Consider the following 24,354-nt stretch of genomic DNA (forward strand, 5'->3'; position numbering starts at 1 on the left):
TTACCAGAAAGAAAAGATTCAATGGTATTGCATGTGTGCAATACAAAATCATTGACTTCGTGAACATCTCCAACATTGCAATGAAGAAGCAACTGTCTCATACTCACATGAAGGGCAAGTTTATGGCATACCTTGCAGGAAAAATACTCCAGCATGCGAAGAATTACTCAAAAAAATTATTTATTGCATGGCATACTGAAGCTGGTGCTTTACACTGTTCAGTGCAGTTTCCATGTAGTTCCCATGAGAAGGCTGACACTAAAATTACCTGGCATGCCATCAATACCACAGAGAAACGTACTGCTAAACTCTGGATTTTTGCACAAGACACACATATTATAGTGCTGTCTGTGAGATGCTATCCAATACTTCCGCACCATTCTGTTTTTGTGCCTGCTGCTGGTGAACAGAATCACAGTATATCCCTCAGAGATGTGTTCCTATCACTCGGAACATTAAAAGCCAGTTCGTTGCCAGGTTGTATGTCCTTTCAGTATGTGACACTACTGGAAGGTTGACTGAAAAGACTAATTTAATTTATCTTATTGGAAGGCATTTGATTCAGCATCCAGAGACACTCTCCTTGCTCTGAAGATGTTAGGAATGGCTGAGAAAGTCACTGATGAGTTTATAAATGCACTGGAGGCATTCATATACTGCGTTTGCCATTTGAAGACCATCTTTGTGATACTTGTAGAGCTACATTGGGGGATGTTTCCTGAGAAGCAGACAGAGAAAAATTGCCACTGACAAGGGGTATATTTATACCTGCTATCTAGAGGGCAAATTATTAAGTAATGGAATGGCTCCAGGATAATTGAGCGCGTCCAAAACTACACTCACCGATCAGGCATGGATGGGTCTTGGAGAAGGGACTGATCACACTAGTTATATCTGAAATATCATGCATTCCTGAATCAATCCTTCTCCAAATCAAATGCTCATGTGCAATGACCAAATGCTCAGAACCTTCCAGATGTTTGGCTGGCAGCCTTCCTTGCACAGAGAAGTGTGAGTGTGGCATGGACAAGGATTAGTGTTGACAACATTGTCTAGGAATGGTGCTCTGAGAGGACACAGACGATGATTTTGAATAAATGTTTTCAGTCCCACATGTAAAGGCTAACTTTCCTAGCATTACCAAAGATGAGTGTCTTCTTTTATGTATGCAATGTTAAAGTCTAATTGAAAAAATGATGATTTTTGAACATTTTCTCAAATATATATTTTTATACTGTACTAGTTTTTTTAATGTTTGGCACCATTGTGTTTGCGGCAGAAAGAGCTTTCAAATTATACCCATCTTGACCCATTTCTGATGATCTATTATCAACATTTCCAGCAACTGTTGGTCCTGCAGCTGGTGTGGGGCGAGTCCCCCCTGCGAAGCCACAGAGGAGAACACCATTGAAATTATGATTCTGTAGATTTTTATAAATCAAATGACATCTTCCTTACCTTTCTATCACTAACTTGCCCACGAAATGAGATTTTAGTACATTATACTTTTCTAGTCCGCTTAACATAAATGCTCTTACTACGTTAAAGTGCACAAGGGACAAACACACAAAACACTAAACCATGGGTTCAGTAACAAGGAGAAAAAAGTTAAACTCACATGTAAGTCATTTTTATACATATAATGCCATATAACAAAAAATAAAGTAGATCCTATTTAGGCAAGAATTTTGGTAAGTACCTGAAAAAATATCTTCACATTACAGTATCAAAGAGAGAGACAGGCCTGCCCCCCTCCCCGCATAGAACATGAAAATTGCTAAAAATAAACCCTGGAAAATGAAATTCATAAACCTTCCAAAATAGAAGCCCCATATACATTTTATAATTAACAGGATACAAAGGGTTTTATTGCAAAGGGTATTGTAGTAGTGAGCTGTGTATATGAGAGCAGTCTAAACATTTATTATCTGCATGCACTCCAGGTAAAGTGAGTGTGATCTGGATCAGATGTATCTGTACTGAATGGTGGAGGCAGTAGGTAGTTCTGCTTTGTACAAGGGTATTTGTGACATCTATGGATTACTTTGAGGGGTATTACAGAGCTTTGATTGTTATACGAGACATCTGTATTTTACACCCTCTTGTGTCTATGAGGAAGGAGAAGAGGTGCATGCATACCTTCAGGGTGGAGTATTAATCTTTTCTGTGCAGAATTGCGTAGGTTGCATGAACAGCCTTAATTGTGCATTTCCTTGTTTTCAGTAGTTCGAAATTTGCTTAACTCCACATTCTGCAAAGGGGTGACATACCACCAAGCAATCTAAATCGTAACATAGTTTTTTACCATAGGATTAATAATAATCTGTAGTAAAAGGTGCTTGGTTTGAGTCTTCTATCCTCATTTGATGGGACAAGTTGCTTTTCTCACAGCTCTGATTATTTGTCGTCTGGCAGTGTTCTCGTGAAAGACAACAAAAGTGGTTTACAAGATATTTACAAGATATCTTGTGTATTTACACACAAGATAGTGGTTTAAAAAAAAGGGAGCAGTAGAGATCATTTATCCTTCAGAAGAATCAATATCAGTTAGTGTAAAATGTATCCACTTGCTAAAGTGCTATGCACATATAAAATTCAGGTGGACCCTGAAAGATAGAAGTTTTGCATGGAAAAACGCATAAAATGTGCCAAATTAACATTGGTTAATCCACAGAAACAGTGTACCAATGACACTTGTTTTAGTTCAATTAATACATTATTTCTCCTAAGAGAATGTCTTAAATATCTGTCAAAGAGATTGAGATGCCATTTTCAAGATCTAGATGTAGTTTCAATATTTCTATTTGTTCAGTTGCAATTAAGTACTGCGTTTGCCTATAATTATTTTATTATGAGTTTAAATCCATTTTAGATGAATAACACTGTTTGTGGGAGCGTCTGTTGGTTTGAACTTTAGTTCCAGGGTACCAAATTATAGACTTATAATGTAATATTCAGGATTATAATGTTTTCTATTTGACCTCCTACAGTAGTTCTTTAAATACAACAATCTACAAATTTTTACACACCCATTTCAAAAGCACTCAGAATGCCATAAAATTACTAATCTCCAACTATGGGAATACAGCTTTTATGAATCTACCCAGGTGAAGCTCTTGTTGGAATTTTATATTTCTGAACTTTCTATTTTATAGAATAAAAATATTTTAATAATTTTCTGTCTGTAAAATAGCTATATCTGCTTACATCTAAATACGTTTGCTTGGAATGATTTTTTTTTAATATATATGCACACACATACTTTGGACTAGTAGGGGAATACAAAGCTGCTCCTTTCCATTTGAACCCCTTCCAAAGACAATACTTACGAATAAAAATTAATTTGAAACTTGGATGCAACATAATTGTGCTCTGCTATTTATAACTACTTCCTTGGAAGCAAAATATAGTGTAATAAAGTATTAACACATCAAATGTAAGAGTTTAACATATTTGGGGACAAAAGTGCCTCTGTTTTGAAATTATTAAGTGGAGGAAGGTATGATAATTGTTGCTGTAACACCCAGAAACCTCAGTTAAAATTCGGGTCCCACTGTGTAAAGCATTGTACAAACATTCTGTCCTGAATTGATATATATGATATATTTTGAACTAGACAGGATTTGTTCAAATAGAGATAATACTTTAAAGTATAAATGTACAAAACTGACCTGCGTTGTCAGTCTAATTTAATCTCATAAACTCCTTGAGGCCAGAGATGTCATCATCTATATGTGCTGTGCTCAGTGATGGTACTCCATTAATAATGTAAACCCACTCCAATGAATTGAAAACTAGACAAGATTCAATTAGGTTTCACTCTGAAGGTCAAATTTTCTTTTATCTATTTCCAAATTAAACTTCCCTTCATGAACACACAGAAGTTTTCTTAGAGCTTTGAATTTCTTCCTGAGTGTCTTGTTTGGTTAATTATTATCAGATCTCTGCACAAGCTTTATCACTGAAACATCTCCTAATTCACACATCAACAGTTGTATTTTGCAACACAAAACAAAACAAAACAAAAACCCCTTTAATGCTGAAATTCCAAAGCTAAACTAAAAAGCAGCTAGATAAGTGAAGAATTACACTATCTTTTCTGAGTAGCCCTCATCATCCTAGCTGAAACTAATTAGAGCTTAAATAGACATTCAAGATAAGTACTTGTTGAGGTGGTTTATGGTGTATGGAATAGTAATGCAGTTTTGGTTGCCATTGAGGGGGCAGCAGAGGTCAGCTACTACACACCTTGTACCATCATCAGATCTTCCGAGTACAACAATAAAACATTCTTAGTGTTGGTATTTTTCAGTTTTACAATTTTAAATATTTTTCGTTTCCATCCTAGTATTAGGCATGATAACATAAAATATTCCTCACTGTAACTAAAGAAAAGATTGTGTATATGTAAAATTATATTTGTATCCATTGTTCTGATATTTAATAATTGAAATGAAAAGAAAGAACAGTATAAAAAGAGATAGTGTTGCTGATTCTGTGGTTTGTCAAAAATTAACTATATTTGAAATGCTAATAATTTATTGTTCAGTCGAGTACAGAATGTGCTCTGAATTGGATACTAATCCATAAAATATTGTTATATATTCTCTTTTATTATTGGTATTATATATCTTTTAACTATAACAATTTTGCTTTGTCAAAATTGAGCCACTTACATTTTAGGTAACAATCTGAATCCAAGCGCATTGCAAAAATGCAAGGTATTAACTGAACATTTATAAATATAAACCTAACACCATAGTCATTGATATTAAGTTGTTCCCTTTGTCTTTAGTGGTCCAAAATAATCAATTTAAACACTTCTATTGTGTATCTGTTCTCTTAGTTATGAACGATGAGTTATGTAAGCAAACATATGTAGTAAAGTGCTTAGTGTGTTCAATACCTAAATTTACAAGGGAATGGGCCTAGAATGTCTTAAGAAGCTCTAGTGGGACTTTAAAATTTCTTACTCCACAAACTAGGCTGGCTTTTTATTTCTTTGACTTTATTTTAATTTGGAGCTTTCACACAAAAGTTCTTTCTGAAGGTTTATTAACTTGTTTCATTCTTTTCAATAGGTTGTGAATGGGTTCATGGGGAGTTCTACGAGGTTAAAATAACTGGGCCAGGAGTTTAGTCAAAAAAATTGACTGATTTGTTCCTTGAAAGTATTGCAGTCTATAGAGGCTTCTGTGTTCCAAATCTAGGGACCAAACCTGAAAACAGTTATTTACTTGAGTAATAATACTCTTATGGATTGTTCAACTTAAATACTGGTTTCAGAGTAGCAGCCATGTTAGTCTGTATCTGCAAAAAAAATAGGAGTACTTGTGGCACCCTAGAGACTAACAAATTTATTAGAGCATAAGCTTTCGTGGGCTAGAGCCCACTTCATTACTAGATACTATGATACCATTAACTTTGAATAGAGACTGGGAGTGGCTGGGTCATTACACATATTGAATCTATTTCCTTAAGTTAACACCTTCTTGTCAACTGTCTAAATGGGCCATCTTGATTATCACTACAAAAGCTTTTTCTCCTGCAGATAATAGTTCATCTTAATTAATTAGCCTCTTACAGTTTGTATGGCAACTTCCACCTTCTCTGTATGTGTACATATATCTATATATATCTATATATCTATATATCTTCTTACTATATGTTCCATTCTATGCATCCGATGAAGTGGGCTGTAGCCCACGAAAGCTTATGCTCTAATAAATGTGTTAGTCGCTAAGGTGCCACAAGTACTCCTGTTCTTTCCACTTAAATAATGGACTTGTGTGTGTTTACAAAATCAGGTTCTTAGTTTTGTTTTGTTTTTTCTTTAAATTTATCACTCTGTATCCAATTTATTTTTAAGAGGAACACAGTCAGCCTTAAAAGTCAGAACTGTATCTAAAAATGTTGTACCTAATATCACAACAACTAACCTCCAAAATTACTGAATGACAATTTCACTGTTTCCTCTGAATAGTCAGTTTTGTTTGTGTCAGTAATAGTGAAATGGCCAAAACCATAGAAATTGGCAGGGAACTCAGGTGGCTGTAATACCTAAATGACTTTTAATTTACTTTTTTAAATTGACTATCTTTCAAGTTGACAGAGTTCTTTTACAAAGCTTTAATCAACTTATAGCTGTCCTTTAGGTCTCTCACAACCATTCACCTCTGTAGGATAAGTCTCCCTTCAGAGCTGTTTAATTTAGCTCTTTAATTGACTTGAAGGGGTTGAGTGACCTAAGACCTTCCCAGAGGGCTGAGCACAGTGCATCTGTAGTGCTTCCAGACCCTGAAATTATTCACTGTTTACTAAGAAATATTATGAAACTGGCTGATGCTATTCAATAACAAGCTAAATGGAGGTGGTCTTTTTTGACAGTCTTTCTTTTATTACAGGCATTGGATCAAGACAGAACTGCACTACAGAAAGTGAAAAAGTCCGTAAAAGCAATATATAATTCTGGGCAAGGTAAGTGATTTGGGTCTTTTGTGAGAATCTAGACCATTCTATTAAATAATGTTTACAAAGTTTGCTTTGCTGTTCATTGCATATTACTTAAAGAGTAGGTGATGCCTGCCTATTCCATAATACAAGTACACCTCTGCCCCCCTGACACCTCATAGGAAACCATGTATTTCAAGGATGTCATCCTGATTTCTCCCCAACCCCCCAAAGCTCCCTACTGAACTGATCCTGCCTTCCTGGGGAGGTAGGGGGCAGGGGAGAGAGAGAGACTTTTTCTCATTCTGTGCTACCATAGGTGTATTCCACTGGGACAGCAAAGCTGTTGACCAGAAGAGACCTGTTACATCAGGAGACTGAACCCTGGATCAAGATTATAACCACATGAATGAGAATGACCATTAACTTCCTCGCCATCAGAACTAAAATGCAAAACCTACCCTTTTGCCCAAGTTTTACAACATTAGTAACCTTACACCATCACTCTCACTCTCCTGTATTAAATAATAATGTACAGAAAACGAAAACACTGTGCATCTTGTCAGCAGCGGGGGACCAGAAGGGGAGATTTGCCATTTTTTGCCCCTTAGGAGGAACTTGGATACAGCGATAATGGGCACCAATATAAGAACCTAGATGAATGGCTAGAATGCAACTATGTCATGAAATTTTGACCCTTTTGAGGTCTGTACTTTACAAAATCTCCATTAATGAATTTTATTAGTATGTGTGTAGGTATTCTTAATAAAGTTGGTAAACTTAAATAGGTATTAAATATAACAAATTGTCAACAATCAACACAAATATTTATTTGGATAGTGTGCGCCTTATTAGGGCCAGCTTCTACCTATATCTATTGAAATCAATAGGAGTTTTGTCCCTGGATATCTAAGGGAGCAGAATCACGCTCTTGGTCATTTGCCATCTTATTCAGATGGAATTACCCTTGTTGAAAATATTGAAGTTCAGGAAAGCACAATTTGTATACCTTGGCAGTCATGTTCAGCTTAGCAAATGTCTTGCCCTTTAGAGCAGCTTCTTGGAGTTACAGGTTTTAAAAAAAAGATAAAGTTGTTGTTCTGTGTTGGTAGTTGACTGTATTTGGTAGTTGTAAGGTTTTTTAATGGCAATGTATATTACTTTGTGCTTCTCCCCATTTCTCTCCCCCACCCATCATTCCAACCCCACAACACACGCATCCTCCCCTCCCTCGCTCCCATAGCTCTTCAGTTGATTTGGATAAACATTTTGCCAATAGATTGTTAAGCCAACTAAACACCTTATGCAAGTTTAGAGTGTATATAACTATCTTTTGCCACATGCATTGTTTGACACAAGTGCATTTACTTTTACTGAAGATTAGATTTGTAAAGGTGCTCTGGGCCTGCAAAGTCGCATATTTGACTCTAAAGAGGTCTTTAAACAACTACATGCTGATTGACTTTCAAAACTGACTAGCTTTTAAGAACTGTCAAACATTTACTGCCTCCTGTGAAATGTACATGAATTGCACCGTTAGCCTCCAGTTGCCATTTGCCCCAGGCTTTGAAATAAAACTGGTTTCAATGTCTTCAAAGCCGGTAACCATGGCATGTTATGTGAACTGTTTAAATGACTCAGTAAGTGATATAACATTAGTTAGGAGCCATTTTAAACAATAATGTTACAATTGAAAATTAAAAAGCTTGTTTGTAGCCAAGTCAAATATGAAGCTCACTTCTCTTTCTTTTGTACACCCTGGAAATTATTTGGAAAATTATACCATTTTCAGTAACTTCTAAAGTCTAATGATGAAGGGGCAGGCAGTATGTTGGAAGAACCAAAGTCATTTTTGAAAACTACTTGCTTACAAGTGTCTAAATTGATCTGACAGTTCATTATAGGGAAGGAACGTATAATGAAAACACTTAAATAAATATTAATAAGTAAGGACCAAGAATAAATAGCAAAGTCTCAAAATGAAACCCATTACCGATCAGGAAAAAGTTAAAAGAATATACATAAAATTGTAGTAGTCAGAAATTATGTTCCAAGGAACAGATTGGTGTAAGCATCTTTAATTCTTTCTTCATATAAAGTATGAAACAATATTGTAATTCCCTCTTCAGAATGTTGTGCAGTTGGGATCACTTACAGCGAAAACAGAATGCAGAAGGCAATTAATTCAGACTATAGTTAATAAACATAAGGAAGCGTTGTATGCATGTTGGTCTCAGGATATTAGAGAGACAAGGTGGGTGAGGTAATAATCTTTTATTGGCCAGCGTCTGTTGGTGAAAGAGACAAGCTTAAAAGCTTCTCTAAAAGCGTGTCTCTTTCACCAACAGGAGTTGGTCCAATAAAAGATGTTACCTCACCCACCTTGTCTCTCCACTATGGAAGAGTTGGCTTATACAGGTTGGAGGGGAAATAAAGGAAGTGAGTAGTGCATATAGTATTAAATATATTGCGTCCTCCAAAGGAAAAAAAATGTGAAAACAAAGGGATTAGAGATTGATAGTAATAGTAGTTCAGATCAGTTTGTCTCTTGAGATCTCATTCAAATAGAATTTTTCCACACAAGATACTAAAGATAGCAATGGAACCTCTTGTCATACATCAGTTCAAGAAGGAGATGGATAATATTTTTATATTGCAGGGGGAGGCCACTAGCTACATTTGGGGGGCTTAGAGGATTTATTTTATATTTTCTTTATAACGGGCACATGAGGTTAATAAATCAGGTTAATAACTCTTAATAACAAATAATACATTTGGGGGGCTTAGAGGATTTATTTGATATTTTCTTTATAAGGGGCATATGAGGTTAATAAATCAGGTTAATAACTCTCACTTACCTCATAAACTCTTCTGAAAAATCAAAACTGGCTAGGGGTGGAGGCAAATAAAATTACATTGGGGCAGTAACAGTGCCTGTCCAATATATGCTTTCCAGAAAGTGACAGTTACATTATTGTTTTGCCTGTAATGATATATGAACAATGACATTCAGGGGAGTGTAGTCCCCCGGAGTAGAGAGTCCCCGACCACCACTCCCAAGAGAAGGAGGCGGGTGGTGGTGGTCGGGGACTCTCTACTCCAGGGGACTGAGTCATCTATCTGCCGCCCTGACCGGGAAAACCGAGAAGTCTGCTGCTTGCCGGGGGCTAAGATTCGCAATGTGACGGAGAGACTGCCGAGACTCATCAAGCACTCGGATCGCTACCCCTTCCTGCTTCTCCACGTGGGCACCAATGATACTGCCAAGAATGACCTTGAGCGGATCACTGCGGACTACGTGGCTCTGGGAAGAAGGATAAAGGAGTTTGAGGCGCAGGTGGTGTTCTCGTCCATCCTCCCCGTGGAAGGAAAAGGCCTGGGTAGGGACCGTCGAATAGTGGAAGTCAATGAATGGCTACGCAGGTGGTGTCGGAGAGAAGGCTTTGGATTCTTTGACCATGGGATGGTGTTCCATGAAGGAGGAGTGCTGGGCAGAGACAGGCTCCACCTTACGAAGAGAGGGAAGAGCATCTTTGCGAGCAGGCTGGCTAACCTAGTGAGGAGGGCTTTAAACTAGGTTCACCGGGGGAAGGAGACCAAAGCCCTGAGGTAAGTGGGAAAGCGGGATACCGGGAGGAAGCACAGGCAGGAATGTCTGTGAGGGGAGGGCTCCTGCCTCATACTGAGAATGAGGGGCGATAGCAGGTTATCTCAAGTGCTTATATATGAATGCACAAAGCCTTGGAAACAAGCAGGGAGAACTGGAGGTCCTGGTGATGTCAAGGAATTATGACGTGATTGGAATAACAGAGACTTGGTGGGATAACTCACATGACTGGAGTACTGTCATGGATGGTTATAAACTGTTCAGGAAGGACAGGCAGGGCAGAAAAGGTGGGGGAGTAGCACTGTATGTAAGGGAGCAGTATGACTGCTCAGAGCTCCGGTACAATACTGCAGAAAAACCTGAGTGTCTCTGGATTAAGTTTAGAAGTGTGAGCAACAGGAGTGATGTAGTGGTGGGAGTCTGCTATAGACCACCGGACCAGGGGGATGAGGTGGATGAGGCTTTCTTCCGGCAGCTCGCGGAAGCTACTAGATCGCATGCCCTGGTTCTCATGGGTGACTTTAATTTTCCTGATATCTGCTGGGAGAGCAGTACAGCGGTGCATAGACAATCCAGGAAGTTTTTGGAAAGCGTAAGGGACAATTTCCTGGTGCAAGTGCTAGAGGAGCCAACTGGGGGGGAGCTTTTCTTGACCTGCTGCTCACAAACCGGGAAGAATTAGTAGGGGAAGCAAAAGTGGATGGGAATCTGGGAGGCAGTGACCATGAGTTGGTTGAGTTCAGGATCCTGACACAGGGAAGAAAGGTAAGAAGCAGGATACAGACCCTGGACTTCAGGAAAGCAGACTTCGACTCCCTCAGGGAGCGGATGGGTAGGATACCCTGGGGGACTAACATGAAGGGGAAAGGAGTCCAGGAGAGCTGGCTGTATTTCAAGGAATCCCTGTCGAGGTTACAGGCACAAACCATCCCGATGTGTCGAAAGAATAGTAAGTATGGCAGGCGACCAGTTTGGCTTAACGGTGAAATCCTAGCAGATCTTAAGCATAAAAAGGAAGCTTACAAGAAGTGGAAGGTTGGACATATGACCAGGGAAGAGTATAAAAATATTGCTCGGGCATGTAGGAATGAAATTAGGAGGGCCAAATCGCACTTGGAGCTGCAGCTAGCGAGAGATGTTAAGAGTAACAAGAAGGGTTTCTTCAGGTATGTTGGCAACAAGAAGAAAGCCAAGGAAAGTGTGGGCCCCTTACTGAATGAGGGAGGCAACCTAGTGACGGAGAATGTGGAAAAAGCTAATGTACTCAATGCTTTTTTTGCCTCTGTCTTCACGAACAAGGTCAGCTCCCAGACTGCTGCGCTGGGCATCACAACATGGGGAATAGATGGCCAGCCCTCTGTGGAGAAAGAGGTGGTTAGGGACTATTTAGAAAAACTGGACGTGCACAAGTCCATGGGGCCGGACGAGTTGCATCCGAGAGTGCTAAAGGAACTGGCGGCTGTGATTGCAGAGCCATTGGCCATTATCTTTGAAAACTCGTGGCGAACGGGAGAAGTCCCGGATGACTGGAAAAAGGCTAATGTAGTGCCAATCTTTAAAAAAGGGAAGAAGGAGGATCTTGGGAACTACAGGCCAGTAAGCCTCACTTCAGTCCCCGGAAAAATCATGGAGCAGGTCCTCAAAGGATCAATCCTGAAGCACTTACATGAGAGGAAAGTGATCAGGAACAGTCAGCATGGATTCACCAAGGGAAGGTCATGCCTGACTAATCTAATCGCCTTCTATGATGAGATTACTGGTTCTGTGGATGAAGGGAAAGCAGTGGATGTATTGTATCTTGACTTTAGCAAAGCTTTTGACACGGTCTCCCACAGTATTCTTGTCAGCAAGTTAAGGAAGTATGGGCTGGATGAATGCACTATAAGGTGGGTAGAAAGTTGGCTAGATTGTGGGGCTCAAAGGGTAGTGATCAATGGCTCCATGTCTAGTTGGCAGCTGGTGTCAAGTGGAGTGTCCCAGGGGTCGGTCCTGGGGCCAGTTTTGTTCAATATCTTCATAAATGATCTGGAGGATGGTGTGGATTGCACTCTCAGCAAATTTGCGGATGATACTAAACTGGGAGGAGTGGTAGATATGCTGGAGGGCAGGGATAGGATACAGAGGGACCTAGACAAATTGGAGGATTGGGCCAAAAGAAATCCGATGAGGTTCAATAAGGATAAGTGCAGGGTCCTGCACTTAGGACAGAAGAACCCAATGCACAGCTATAGACTAGGGACCGAATGGCTAGGCAGCAGTTGTGCGGAAAAGGACCTAGGGGTGACAGTGGACGAGAAGCTGGATATGAGCCAGCAGTGTGCCCTTGTTGCCAAGAAGGCCAATGGCATTTTGGGATGTATAAGTAGGGGCATAGCGAGCAGATCGAGGGACGTGATCATCCCCCTCTATTCGACATTGGTGAGGCCTCATCTGGAGTAGGGTGTCTGGTTTTGGGCCCCACACTACAAGAAGGATGTGGATAAATTGGAGAGAGTCCAGCGAAGGGCAACAAAAATGATTAGGGGTCTGGAACACATGAGTTATGAGGAGAGGCTGCGGGAACTGGGATTGTTTAGTCTGCAGACGAGAAGAATGAGGGGGGATTTGATAGCTGCTTTCAACTACCTGAGAGGTAGTTCCAGAGAGGATGGTTCTAGACTATTCTCAGTGGTGGAAGAGGACAGGACAAGGAGTAATGGTCTCAAGTTGCAGTGGGGGAGGTTTAGGTTGGATATTAGGAAAAACTTTTTCACTAGGAGGGTGGTGAAACACTGGAATGTGTTGCCTAGGGAGGTGGTGGAATCTCCTTCCTTAGAAGTTTTTAAGGTCAGGCTTGACAAAGCCCTGGCTGGGATGATTTAATTGGGTATGGGTCCTGCTTTTGAGCAGGGGGTTGGACTAGATGACCTCCTGAGGTCCCTTCCAACCCTGATATTCTATGATTCTATGATTCATATCAGATTCTGAAGGGTTCTGAGAAAGAAGAGCTCAAATGTTTGTGTGTGTCACAAATCCTCTTTACTGTTGAAACATTAAAGGCAGGAGATTTTTTTCTGTTATTAAAAGAATTCAGGTCAGTTTTCACGTCACACCAACCTTTTTGCGAAGCTTTTTGTAGTTGCCCCTCCAACTTGTTAGGTACTTCTGGAATAGTCAGATTGGATTTGTGAGTTGGAAGCTGTCTTTTGTCTCACTGAAGATGGTACCTGAAGTCAGTGGGAAATCTTTTAAGATAGTTTTCCAATAACACTCGGTTGAATTTTAGTGGCATTGAATTCAATCATAACTAATAGTGTAAGTTTTCAATAGCCTTTTCCTATTAATTTAATTGAATGGCTAATCTTCATTAATTTATAGAGAGTCTTAAGCAAGAATGCAACATAATTTACAAAGGAAAATTGTTCAGTGGTGCGTGCATCTGTATGCAACAAACTAATTCTTGCAGTTCTCATCTCAATTTTTGATGGATGTGTGTGTCACAAAAAGTGACCAAACGTTTGGCTGAAAAATGTGAAGATATTTTAAATTGTATTGCAGCAAGAAAATAATTTTAAGAGGGACTGGAAAGTAGTAAAATGTGGAATTATCTAATGTATTTATTTCACATTCCCACTGAGGAAGAGAATGAGACAGATGTTTTAATCTCATCATGCCACCAGCCAACAAGGAGCTTTTTGTGCTACAGTGGAGGAGAAAAGTGAGAACTAGGAAAAGGGGTTAGAGCAGTGAGTACTAGCTGACGAAACATCTTTCAAAATGAGTTGGATCAGTGCTGCTTTTCCTTGACTTAGTTACTTCCTCTTTTTTTTTTTTTTTTTTGGTGCATCTCTTCTCTTCCCTTCTCCCAGTGTTCATAGATGGATCATGGAAATGCTCAGAAAGAAAATAGTAATACCTGTTTCAACTCTTCAACTGTTCTACCCTTCTCACTTCCTCCTTCTTTTCATTATTTGTGTCCTACAGTCCTGCAGATGAACATTCCTAATTCTTTATGTTCATTTAAAAAAAAAAAGACCCAAGATTTTTTTTGTCCGACATATCTACAGAGAAATTTGATATAGATAGACCCCTGTACAAATTTAAGTAGAACTAGAGAAGTAATTCTCATTACATTTAAAAATATACCCACAAAGAAACATGAAGTGGAACAAATTGATATATAGGATAGATTGCTGCTTGTTTGGTATTTTCCTCTTGTAAAGTGTAGTTTATTGTTGAGAGACCTTTCATCTTCTTTATTGTCTGGAAGGGAAGATCTCTCAAGAATACTATACTTTAGAAAAAGAAAAATCTAGCCTATAATTATAGCTCCATAAAGTGAATATCCTCTGTAAAGTCACAGATACCCACACTGTTTCTGAAAGGCACATTAAAGTTAAGAGTGGATACTTGCTTTTGGAAAAACATTGATAGTTGAAAGTTTTGAAGTAATATAAGAGAGACAAGGTAGGTGAGGGAATATCTTTTATTGGACCAACTTTGTTGGTGAATGAGACAAGCTTTTGAACTACTCAGAGCTCTTTTTCAGGTCTGGGATAGGTAAACAGACTAAATTCAAGGTGGAACAGATTGTTTAGCATAAGGAGTTAACACGGGTTGCAAGAGACCGTTCAGGATGAAGTGGGCAATTAACACCTCTGCTGTCATGGGACAAAAGAGGTTTAGTGAGTTACAGATGGTTATAATGAGACATAAAACCAGTGTCTCTATTGAGTCCATGATTTTTCATGTCTAGCAAAGTGATGAATTTAAGCTCCTATGAGGACGAGGATTGAGAGGTCAGATACAGAGTGATCCTTTTGTGAAAAAGTGTTCATCTATGGGTGATGTGGGCATTTTTGTCATTATTCTGTGTGATTTCATTCAAGAGTGACTGTCACCCACATAGTTGTTGTTGGGGTGTTTAGTGCACTGGATGAGGTACATGACATGTTGTAATAGACATGTAGGACCCAATCTCCTTCTCTGGTGGAGTGTCCTTGTTTGGTGAATGTGGTTTTAAGTGTGTTAAGATGTGTATCTTGGACTTTTTCCTTGGAGCATATTCTGTGGTATCTGAGTGCCTGGCTGTAGATAACAGATTTCTTGGTGTGTCTGATGTGGGTACTGGATCTGTTGAGGTAAGTATGGTGATCCGTGGGTTTCTTGTATATAGTTGTCTGTACAGTTTCATTGTTGAATCTGATTGTTCATGGGGGAGTGTTTTAGAGAGAGTTTGATGGATAGGTGGTAGTTATTGAAGTTGTGGTTGAAATCTGAGTAGTCTGTCCAGAGGATGAAAACACTGATGTATTTTTTCAGAAATTTTCCCCCAAGATGGCCCATGAAGAGGTTGGCATATTGAGAACCAACACGGCTCTAACAACTCTGCAAACAAAATTGATGTATTATACTCTATCTTGCTATAAAATAACATTTTGCCATTAGATACAGGGAGTCAGATATTCAGAAGGGCTTCCTTCATGTATATCAGGTCGCCCTGACTTTATTGTCTCTCTTTATCACTGCACCAGAGTGCTGGACTTCACTGAAGAGATTTACTATCCCAGTACACATTCAGTAAACCCATTGTTTTTTCCACACAGTGCAGGAAGGCTATTTTTTTATGTACTGTATCAAGAATTGGGTACATAACGCACTTCAGTCTGTTTCCTTAATCTTCACAAATAAACTTTAGTTTCATTGTTGATTACATTGTTCAGTACAAAAACATGCATTGCCTTGTGGAGATTAATAAAACAGACGATTATTGAAGTTAAAATCATTTATGCATATTCGCTGTTTCTACTTCCAGCTTTCGGACTGTTATCAAGATTGTTGTATGCACTGTGAAAGCCGAGCTTGTTCAAATGTTTTAGCACCTTGGTAATCTTTAAATAAATAAAATGGTATTTTACTCAATGGATGGGTTAGGTAGGGACTTATATGAATTTTGTGGCATGCTATGGTGAATCTGACATTCCCTTTTCCTTATAGTCTTTCCATTGAAACAGAAGTGCAGAATTACTTCTTTATCATTTGTATATGGTGCCACGTGTGCATGGTTTAAAGCCCTGATCATTGGTAAGGATCTTATCTAGGGGTCCAATGCTACAAACATGTACATACATCACTTTACTCATCTGAATAATCCCGTTTAAGCAAAGTTCCATTGAGACAACCAGTACAATTACTCACATAAATGTTTAAGATCAAACCAATAGTGAGATAAAATATGATATCATGGAGGGAAATAGTATACTTGGCAAGAGGATGAAGGAGGGAGGGAGGTTTAAAAATAAATAGGGTTGTAAGTTCTTGTAGAATTGTATCTTGTATCTTCTGAATGTGTGTCAGTTTTTCATGTATTTTAAATTTTTCTTTACCATAAAGTACATCTATAATATGTCCTGTAGAACTTCTGGATGGACTAAAAAATTAGTGGAAATGTCTGGATGGAAATATGTTCAGATTTTCACAGCTTGAATAATTTTCTAGTTCATTTTAAAGTTAGGCGGGACATATTGTAGATGTACTTTATGGTAAAGATTATTAAATATCCTTATTTAGTACGTGAATTTCATATGTTAGGGTTTTCTTTTCTTTCTTACTTACTGCTGATAGTGGCATTCACTTTACCTTACTGGAAAATAGTCTCACGTGCACTTGTGTGTTGTCAGAATCCTGAGGCCTCTCCCCTGCATTCATTCTGGGATAACCAGCCTTTTCCTTCCTCACTTCCCCTTTCTAACTGGGAGGGGGAGGGGAAGCATATATCCTTTTGCCCAGGTAAAGGTAATTGTCTGATCTAAAGCTTGATACCAACACCTGTGTGGTATGGTTCTGAGTAGCCATTACCACCACCTTTTTAAAAAGTAGATTGAACAAAGTACTAAGAAATATACTGTAGGGAGAAATCCTGCATTGGCAAGGAGAGGAACAGAATGAATTACTGGGTCTTTTTGTTGTCTGACTTCTATGGTTCCCTTATTCTTCCTTGACCCCCCAGAACAAACCCTGTGACACATTTGAGCTTCATTAGGCCAGGATTGAGTCAGCTAATACTCCTCCCTAGCTGAGATCTCCTGTGCATATTTACAGAATAACTTTTACATTAAAAATATGCATTTTATTATTGCATAATGATTTATTTGTTTTTTATGCCAAGATATTTGATTAAAAGAGTAAACTTTTAGAACAGATTTAGCCTTATTAAAAACATATTTTACTATTTGTGAACCCACAACATCATGACTGAAAACTTTGGGCATCTGATAACATTAATTTTTGTATTTGCACTAAGTAGGACAATGGTATATAAATTAATTATAAGCATACACTGTAAAATCTTATTTACAAAATACAGTTAAAAGATCATGAGCAATTTCATAATTTTGATCTGAGTTTAAGAAAAGACATTTGGTTTTCTCTTATGGTTGTAGTGGAACTTAGTACTTAGCAGATTTTTTTAAAGGGTTCGGAAGTGTAATTCTTTTGAGGCTTTCTGCCAAGTATTTTTAGTGTTTAAGATGATTCATGCATCATGGGATAATGCACATGGATTGTGGTGAAATTCATGGTTTTAAAAGTAAAGTGTGGAAGTCAACAGAAAAATAGTATTTTGCAGCACCCAAAGATTTCAAATTTATATCTGAAATTAAATGGTAATTTTTTTATTTTTTGTAATTCAAATACTGTCAGACAAAATTTACAACTTGGAGAGAATGATACTCATACTACTACCTGAAATAAACATAATTCCTGTTGACATTTATAGCCCTCTCTCTCCCACTAAGGAAAATTAATTTTGGGATGTGTGTCTGTAATGTGTGGGGTTTTTTTTAAAGCCATAAGGATGGGAATCTAATAAAGAAATGTTGAACAAACCAGTATTGGAGGCTTAAAGTAATTACTCCTGAGGGAATTCTGCACCACTGCACACGTGCCAGTATCTCGTCCCCCACGGATTTCTTTGCTTCCCCGCAGAAAAATGACTTCTGACAGGTTAGCAAAGGGAAGCCGACAGAGCAGTCACGCGTCCCCACCAGCAGCGTGGATGCGCTGTTTTGGGCATCTGGAACAGCTGGCAGAATGGTAAATCACCGTGGCGGGGAGCAGAGGACTCCCTGGCCAGTGGCTCCTATCATACGTTGGGCTCTGCTTCTAGTTCTGGCTAGTCTGGGGAGGATGGGATTTCTTCTTCCCCTGCAAGGAGCAGCTGGGGCTGGGTCAAACCCACCCCAGAAAGCTCACCTGGCTGCAGGAAGCTCTGCACAGCCCTTCTCCCTCTCCCCCGACCCCGCTTCCTGCCTCCATTGCTCCTCAGCCATGTGGGGAGGGGTTACTGTACGGACATCCCCCGAACCCCCATAGCTGGAGCCTCCATGTACCCAAACTACCCCCCGCACTTGAACCCCCACCCCAACAAGCCCCACCATCTCCCGCACCTGGACCACCCTGATGAGCTCCCTGCACCCCCACAAAGACCCAGTCCCCCAGCACCCGAAGCCACCGCTGAGCCCCAACCACCTTTACCTGGATCCTCCTGCAGAGGCCCATTATCCCTGCACCTTGAACCTCCCAATGAGCAGAATTTGTAGAATTTTGCAGAATTTTATAATATTATGCACAGAATTTTAATTTTTTGTCACAGAATTCACTCAGGAGTAAGTAATACAAAAAGACAGAAGAGGAGCTTAGTAACGTGTCATTACCACAATTGCAAATGAGGAAAATATTAAACACTGTTGGAAGGAGAACATTAGACTTACAGGACTAGACTCTTAAAGATTCTGCATTCTTTAAAAACAAAAACAGAAAACCCCCCCACACAACAAGTTAGTGTAGCTATATTCTCAGAGTTTAAATACATTTGCTTCTCAAGAAGTATTGGATGCTTCTAAAGAATCTCAACCCAAGTCTTGTGAATCATGCCCTTCCTGGCTGATGAAAGAGAGTCATAAGCAGCTGGTGCCACTCCTAACTGAAACAGCCATTTCCTCATTCAGGGAAGTAATCTTCCCTTCCATTTTTTTCCAGAGTGCAGTAGTCTGACCAACACTGAAGAAACCCACCCTGGATACATCTGTTCCAACTGGTGCCCAATAAAAAAATCTTCTGTTCCTGAGCAAGCTCATGGAGAAGCTAGCCCAGGACTAACTACAAGCTCTTCTGATTAAAGGCAATATCCTAGGCCCAGCATAATTTGAATTCAGGTCAGGCTATGGGATGAAAACATCTTTGATGGCACTGATGGATGATCTCCTGCTTTCAGTGGATGGAGGGTAGACATCTGTTCTCATCCTTCCCTTGAACTTTGGAGATGATATTGTCTTGTCTGAGAAAGGAGTCGGGAGAAGGCTCTAAAATAGTTTTAAGTCCTTTCATGCCCGAAGAGTAGAAATAGGAGACTGCACCTTTGTCTCTAGACCTCTCACTTGTAGAATCCCAAAAGGATCAGGTTTTCTTCTGGTCCTGTTCAACATCTGCATGCAGCCACTAGATTAACTGGTAAAATGACATGGACTCAAGTGGTAGCAATATTCAGATGATAGGCTCTAATTATCCTTTACCGTCTGTGACTGTGCCACTACTAGCAAGATGGCTCAGTGCTTGGATGAGATCCATTCATGGATGAAGAAGACCTGGCTGAAACTGAGAAGGATGAAGTTTATGCTGGTGGGAAGAGGAAGGGACTTTGAGGAGTCTTCAGTCATGGTACAGGCTCCTTTGATTGAAGATAAACACCCATAATTGGTCAACTCAATCTGTAGTTCTTGAGTGCTTTTAGATTTCTCTTTGGTGGTAAGCTCTCTCCTTGCAGCATCCACAAGTAGTGCTTCTGGTTATCCAGGAAACTACATCCCACCCATCCTGTCTGACAATGACCCAGCCTTGGTTATATATGTTTTTGCCCTTCTCATCTGGATTTCTGCAATGCATTATACCTAGGAGTGAAACCTTTGGCCCTTAGAACTCCTGCTAGTACAAAATGCTACAGTACACTTACTTAGCAAGACAAATTACTGTGAGCACATGTTAACCTATCCTTCAAAGTCTCTATTTGTGTTTAAAAACCACTTAGTGCCCTGAGCCCAGGATATGTAAAAGATCACCTTAAGCTCTGTGCAGGAGACAGAGATTTCTCATGGCTAGTCCCAGACTGTGAAATAAACTTTCACCAGAACAGAGGGCCATCAGATACCTTGCCACCTTCTGCTTTAAGTGCACAGTGCACTTCTTTTACCGTGCTCTTTGAAACATAAACACACAGCAATATATTTTAAAAAAGCAACATTTTTTTAAAAAGCATGAGAAAGATAAAACAGTCTTCCAAAACAACTCTCTCCACAGCGCATACAATTCTCCCCCTCTAGACAGGATGAGAGAGAATGAACCACATGTCACAAAAAGAACAGGAGTACTTGTGGCACCTTAGCGACTAACAAATTTATTAGAGCATAAGCTTTCTTGGGCTACATAGAATTGGATCCATAGAATGGATAGATACATATACATACATACATATAGATATATGTGTATATATACACATACAGAGAAGGTGGAAGTTGCCATACAAACTGTAAGAGGCTAATTAATTAAGATGAGCTGTTATCAGCAGGAGAAAAAAACTTTTGTTGTGATAATCAAGATGGTCCATTTAGACAGTTGACAAGAAGGTGTAAGGATATTTAACATGGAGGGGGGGGGAATAGATTCAATATGTGTAATGACCCAGCCACTCCCAGTCTCTATTCAAACCCAAGTTAATGGTAAGATGTTAGTCACCTTGCTTTATGCATTCCTGAAGGTGCTCAGCTGTTTTGTTGATGAGGGCAATAAAAGAATATAGAATTGAATAATAGCTGACTAAAGATCTTCTCCCGAACTGCTCCAAGCAAATCATTTAAACTTTCTCACAGCAGAAATAGTTTAAGGGGTATGAGATTGTATACGTTAATTTAGAAAACATTGTTGGGAAACAGTTAAGATTGCTGCACATACCATATGTGTATCAGGATAATCAGGCCATCAGTTGTGGCTGGAACAGGAACTGAGGCAGGAGCAAGCTGGAATGGGCAGAGGCGAGCAGGAGTAGTCTGTCGGAAATAGCAGGTAGAGTATCCCCAACAAAGTAATGATGTTGAGCATACTGGAGTTGCTGCTTTCATTAGGGGCCTGTATACCTGCATTGGAGTCACCTGGCTAGACCCTTGCTTGTGGATTGTATTGAAATGCAAATGAAAGGGCTGGGCCCTTAGGACTCACAGGTAATTATCTTAAATGACTCATCAGACTCAGGCTCAAAACACTCATCACAACCTGACTCAAACCCACAAAATCAAGGAAATTAAAATTTAAGTTATCTTACAGTACATACCGTCTACTTCTCCACCCACAGGCACACACTATCCTAGCATACATCACAAACCATAGACTTCAGTCTTAACTCTCTCCCTTAACCTGCCCTTCTGCATGCACTGGTATACCAAGGTATCCCTTCTCAGCACTATTACTTGTTCATGTTTGGTATAGTAGTTTGTGTTGTCTGAGTAGTTGGAAGGCTGGCATCCCTAAAGGGCACATAGTGAGAGTTTTTCCTCTACAGTGGTACTCAAATGGGAGACGCAAACAAGCAGAAAAAAGAGCAGAGAGATGCCAGAAAAAGAGGAAGGAGGAAGAGAGAAAAAATAGAAAATGTGTTAATACACAGTGATGGTTCTTAATTCAGAATCTCCTTCCTCTTTAGGATTTTAGTGATAATTTACTTTAACTCTAGATTAGCTTCATTGTTTGGTTCTGACATCAAAACATAGTCATTTCAAAATTGCCTAAGCATCTTGATATCCTTGATTTGCAATTAGTGTTTCAAAATTAAAATATAACATTCCTTATGGCCAAGTAGTAATATATTTTCTTTTCCATTGAGACCTTATCTCTACAATTAGAAAAATAAATTCTAACATTCTATTATGAATAATACAAAACATGAGGGCCATTTCTCCTGCTTAATCTACAGAATGGGGGTCAAATATATCCCATATTTATACCTCTAATACTATTGACTTCATGGTTTGTTTTGTAATTAAACATGCTCCTATTAATAATAGTAGCGCTAACTTCATTTTGATTTTTATTCCCAAGTAAATTTCAATACATCACACAAAAAAAGAAGATATTTATACTTTCTGAAAAACAAGCTAATGTTCCCATTTAAATAGCTCTTTATCATACTTTTCTCAGTTGTATTACTTTATTAATCATTGATAAATTTTGTATTTCATTGATTGTCATTACATGTGACCTTAAATTTAGATGGTGACATAAAAATAACTTCCAGCTATATGTTAAATAGTCCTTTTTAATTTTAAAATAACCAATTTTCAGTAAATGCAGTAATTTATTTTTCTTGACACCGTGGTACTAATTTGTAAATTCACTAGTTTGGTTTCATTAATACTCTGCAGTAAAGTATAGATTTAAAATAGATAGTTATAGGAAAGAAACTTGCTAATTTTGAACCTCTCTTTTCAGATCATGTTCAGAATGAAGAGAACTATGCACAAGTATTAGATAAATTTGGAAGTAATTTTTTAAGTCGGGATAATCCAGATCTTGGCACTGCTTTTGTTAAATTTTCAACACTTACTAAGGAACTATCAACGCTGCTGAAAAACCTGGTAAGGAGTTCTATATATGTTATTTTTATAAAATGATTCAAAACAAACTACAGTGGAGCACCTTTATGTTCTTGATGATTTGATTAGCTATGTAAATATTCATCAGAATGTTGTCTTGTAAACAAATCAGCTAATTTTAAACTGAAATCAGTGTATATGTACTACAGAAATAACCTCAATTACAGTTACACTTCAAAAACCGTTGGAAAGAATAAGATACATATTACACATACTGTATTTGGTTATGGTAATGTCTAGTCAGACGGAATGATGGAAGTGTGAACTGATGCACAATTAAGTGACTGGAAGAATCTTACAGTTCTCTGTAATTCCTACTGGGCTCTGTATAGAATTCCTAAAGAAAGCTAGATCTGTCAGAATTACTTTTTGTCTATAAACCTGGCTGTTTAAAATAATAATACTAATGGTAAAAATTTTCTTATTCCAGAAACTAAGTCAATTTGCAAAAAAGTTAAACCACTCACTTCTTTGCTAGCAGGTCCATTTAAAATATAGGTTCTTGGCAGAGAACCTCTCACTTCAAAGAAAACCAGAATCCTATCTATGACTTCTCTGCAAATCAATATCTCTCATTTGTCTGTCCACACTGGGAGAAAGTCAGGACGCCATCGATGTGGTTTAATTTGATCACAGATTTGTTCACTTATAATATCTGGGTGTGTCCAGCAACAAATTGTACAGTGTGGGGAGTAGGGGGTCAGCTCTTTGCTGATCCAGACAGGGAAGCCCCAAACCCTCTTCCTCAGCTCTCTTAACCGGAGACCAGGAAAAGGAGTATGGTTGGTTCCCCTCTGACGGGACGTAGGAGCCCAGAGCCCCAAACCCTACTTTCTCAGCTTCAAGAAGGGATGCTCTCCTTCAAACCCTTTTCCAATTAGTATAGTTTTGGGAGGGCAGGGCTGGCATTGCCCCTCCCCCAAACTGCAAGTCTCGGGCAGATGCGGAGTTGTGCCGGCAGGGGCTGTGCTTTGTGGTGGGGGAGCAGATCCTGAGGCTTGCAGTTTGGGGGGGCAATACCCCCCCATCTCCCAAGCTACATCCATATTAAAAAGTAGGGGGCACGGTTCCCAGCCTCCTGGTTCCCCCATACCATGCAACCCTCATGTCTCCACTGCCCACTGCTCTCCGGCTGCCCAGCTCTGAAGGCAGTGCCTCTGTTGGCAGTAGCACAGAAGTAAGGATGGCAATACTGCAACCTCAGTACAATAGCCTCGCAACCTCCCACACACCCTCTTTTGAGTCAGGACCCCCATGGTTATAACACCATGAAATTTCAGATGTAAATAGTTGAAAGCATGGATCTGATAGCTTTTAAAAGTCTTTGACTGTGACATTGACCAAAATGGACCATGAATTTGGAAGGGCCCTATTCATAAGTAACAGGATTCTCTTATAGTTTTGAGAATATGAGTAGATCGATATACTTGGTCTTTTAGTCTCTGTAGAACTTTCTCTTGCACTCATACACTCTCTTCACTCCCCATTAAAGTCCACAATTAGGATGAGATAACATGGAAGTCTTGTTATCGTTCTTGTTTCCTGAAAAGTATTTCTTCCAGTTACTTTGATTCCATTGAACCTGTCTCCCTTTGGTAGTTGTAAACTTGTGCTCGAGAA

The 24,354-nt window shown here is 39.2% G+C and overlaps 1 protein-coding gene across 3 annotated transcripts in view; it reads left to right on the plus strand.

Moving 5' to 3' along the window:
• ASAP1 (ArfGAP with SH3 domain, ankyrin repeat and PH domain 1) overlaps positions 1-24,354 on the plus strand; it is a 368,734-nt gene that overhangs the window by 172,724 nt on the left and 171,656 nt on the right. For all 3 annotated transcript variants that reach the window (XM_084619542.1, XM_084619543.1, XM_084619541.1), the window contains exons 4-5: positions 6,405-6,477; positions 22,571-22,716. In XM_084619542.1, the coding sequence (XP_084475668.1) occupies positions 6,405-6,477; positions 22,571-22,716 (219 nt within the window). The remainder of the gene's footprint in view (positions 1-6,404; positions 6,478-22,570; positions 22,717-24,354) is intronic.

This window comes from Lepidochelys olivacea (assembly GCF_965140295.1).
Source record: "Lepidochelys olivacea isolate rLepOli2 genome assembly, chromosome: 2".
NCBI classification, from domain to species: Eukaryota; Metazoa; Chordata; order Testudines; family Cheloniidae; genus Lepidochelys; species Lepidochelys olivacea.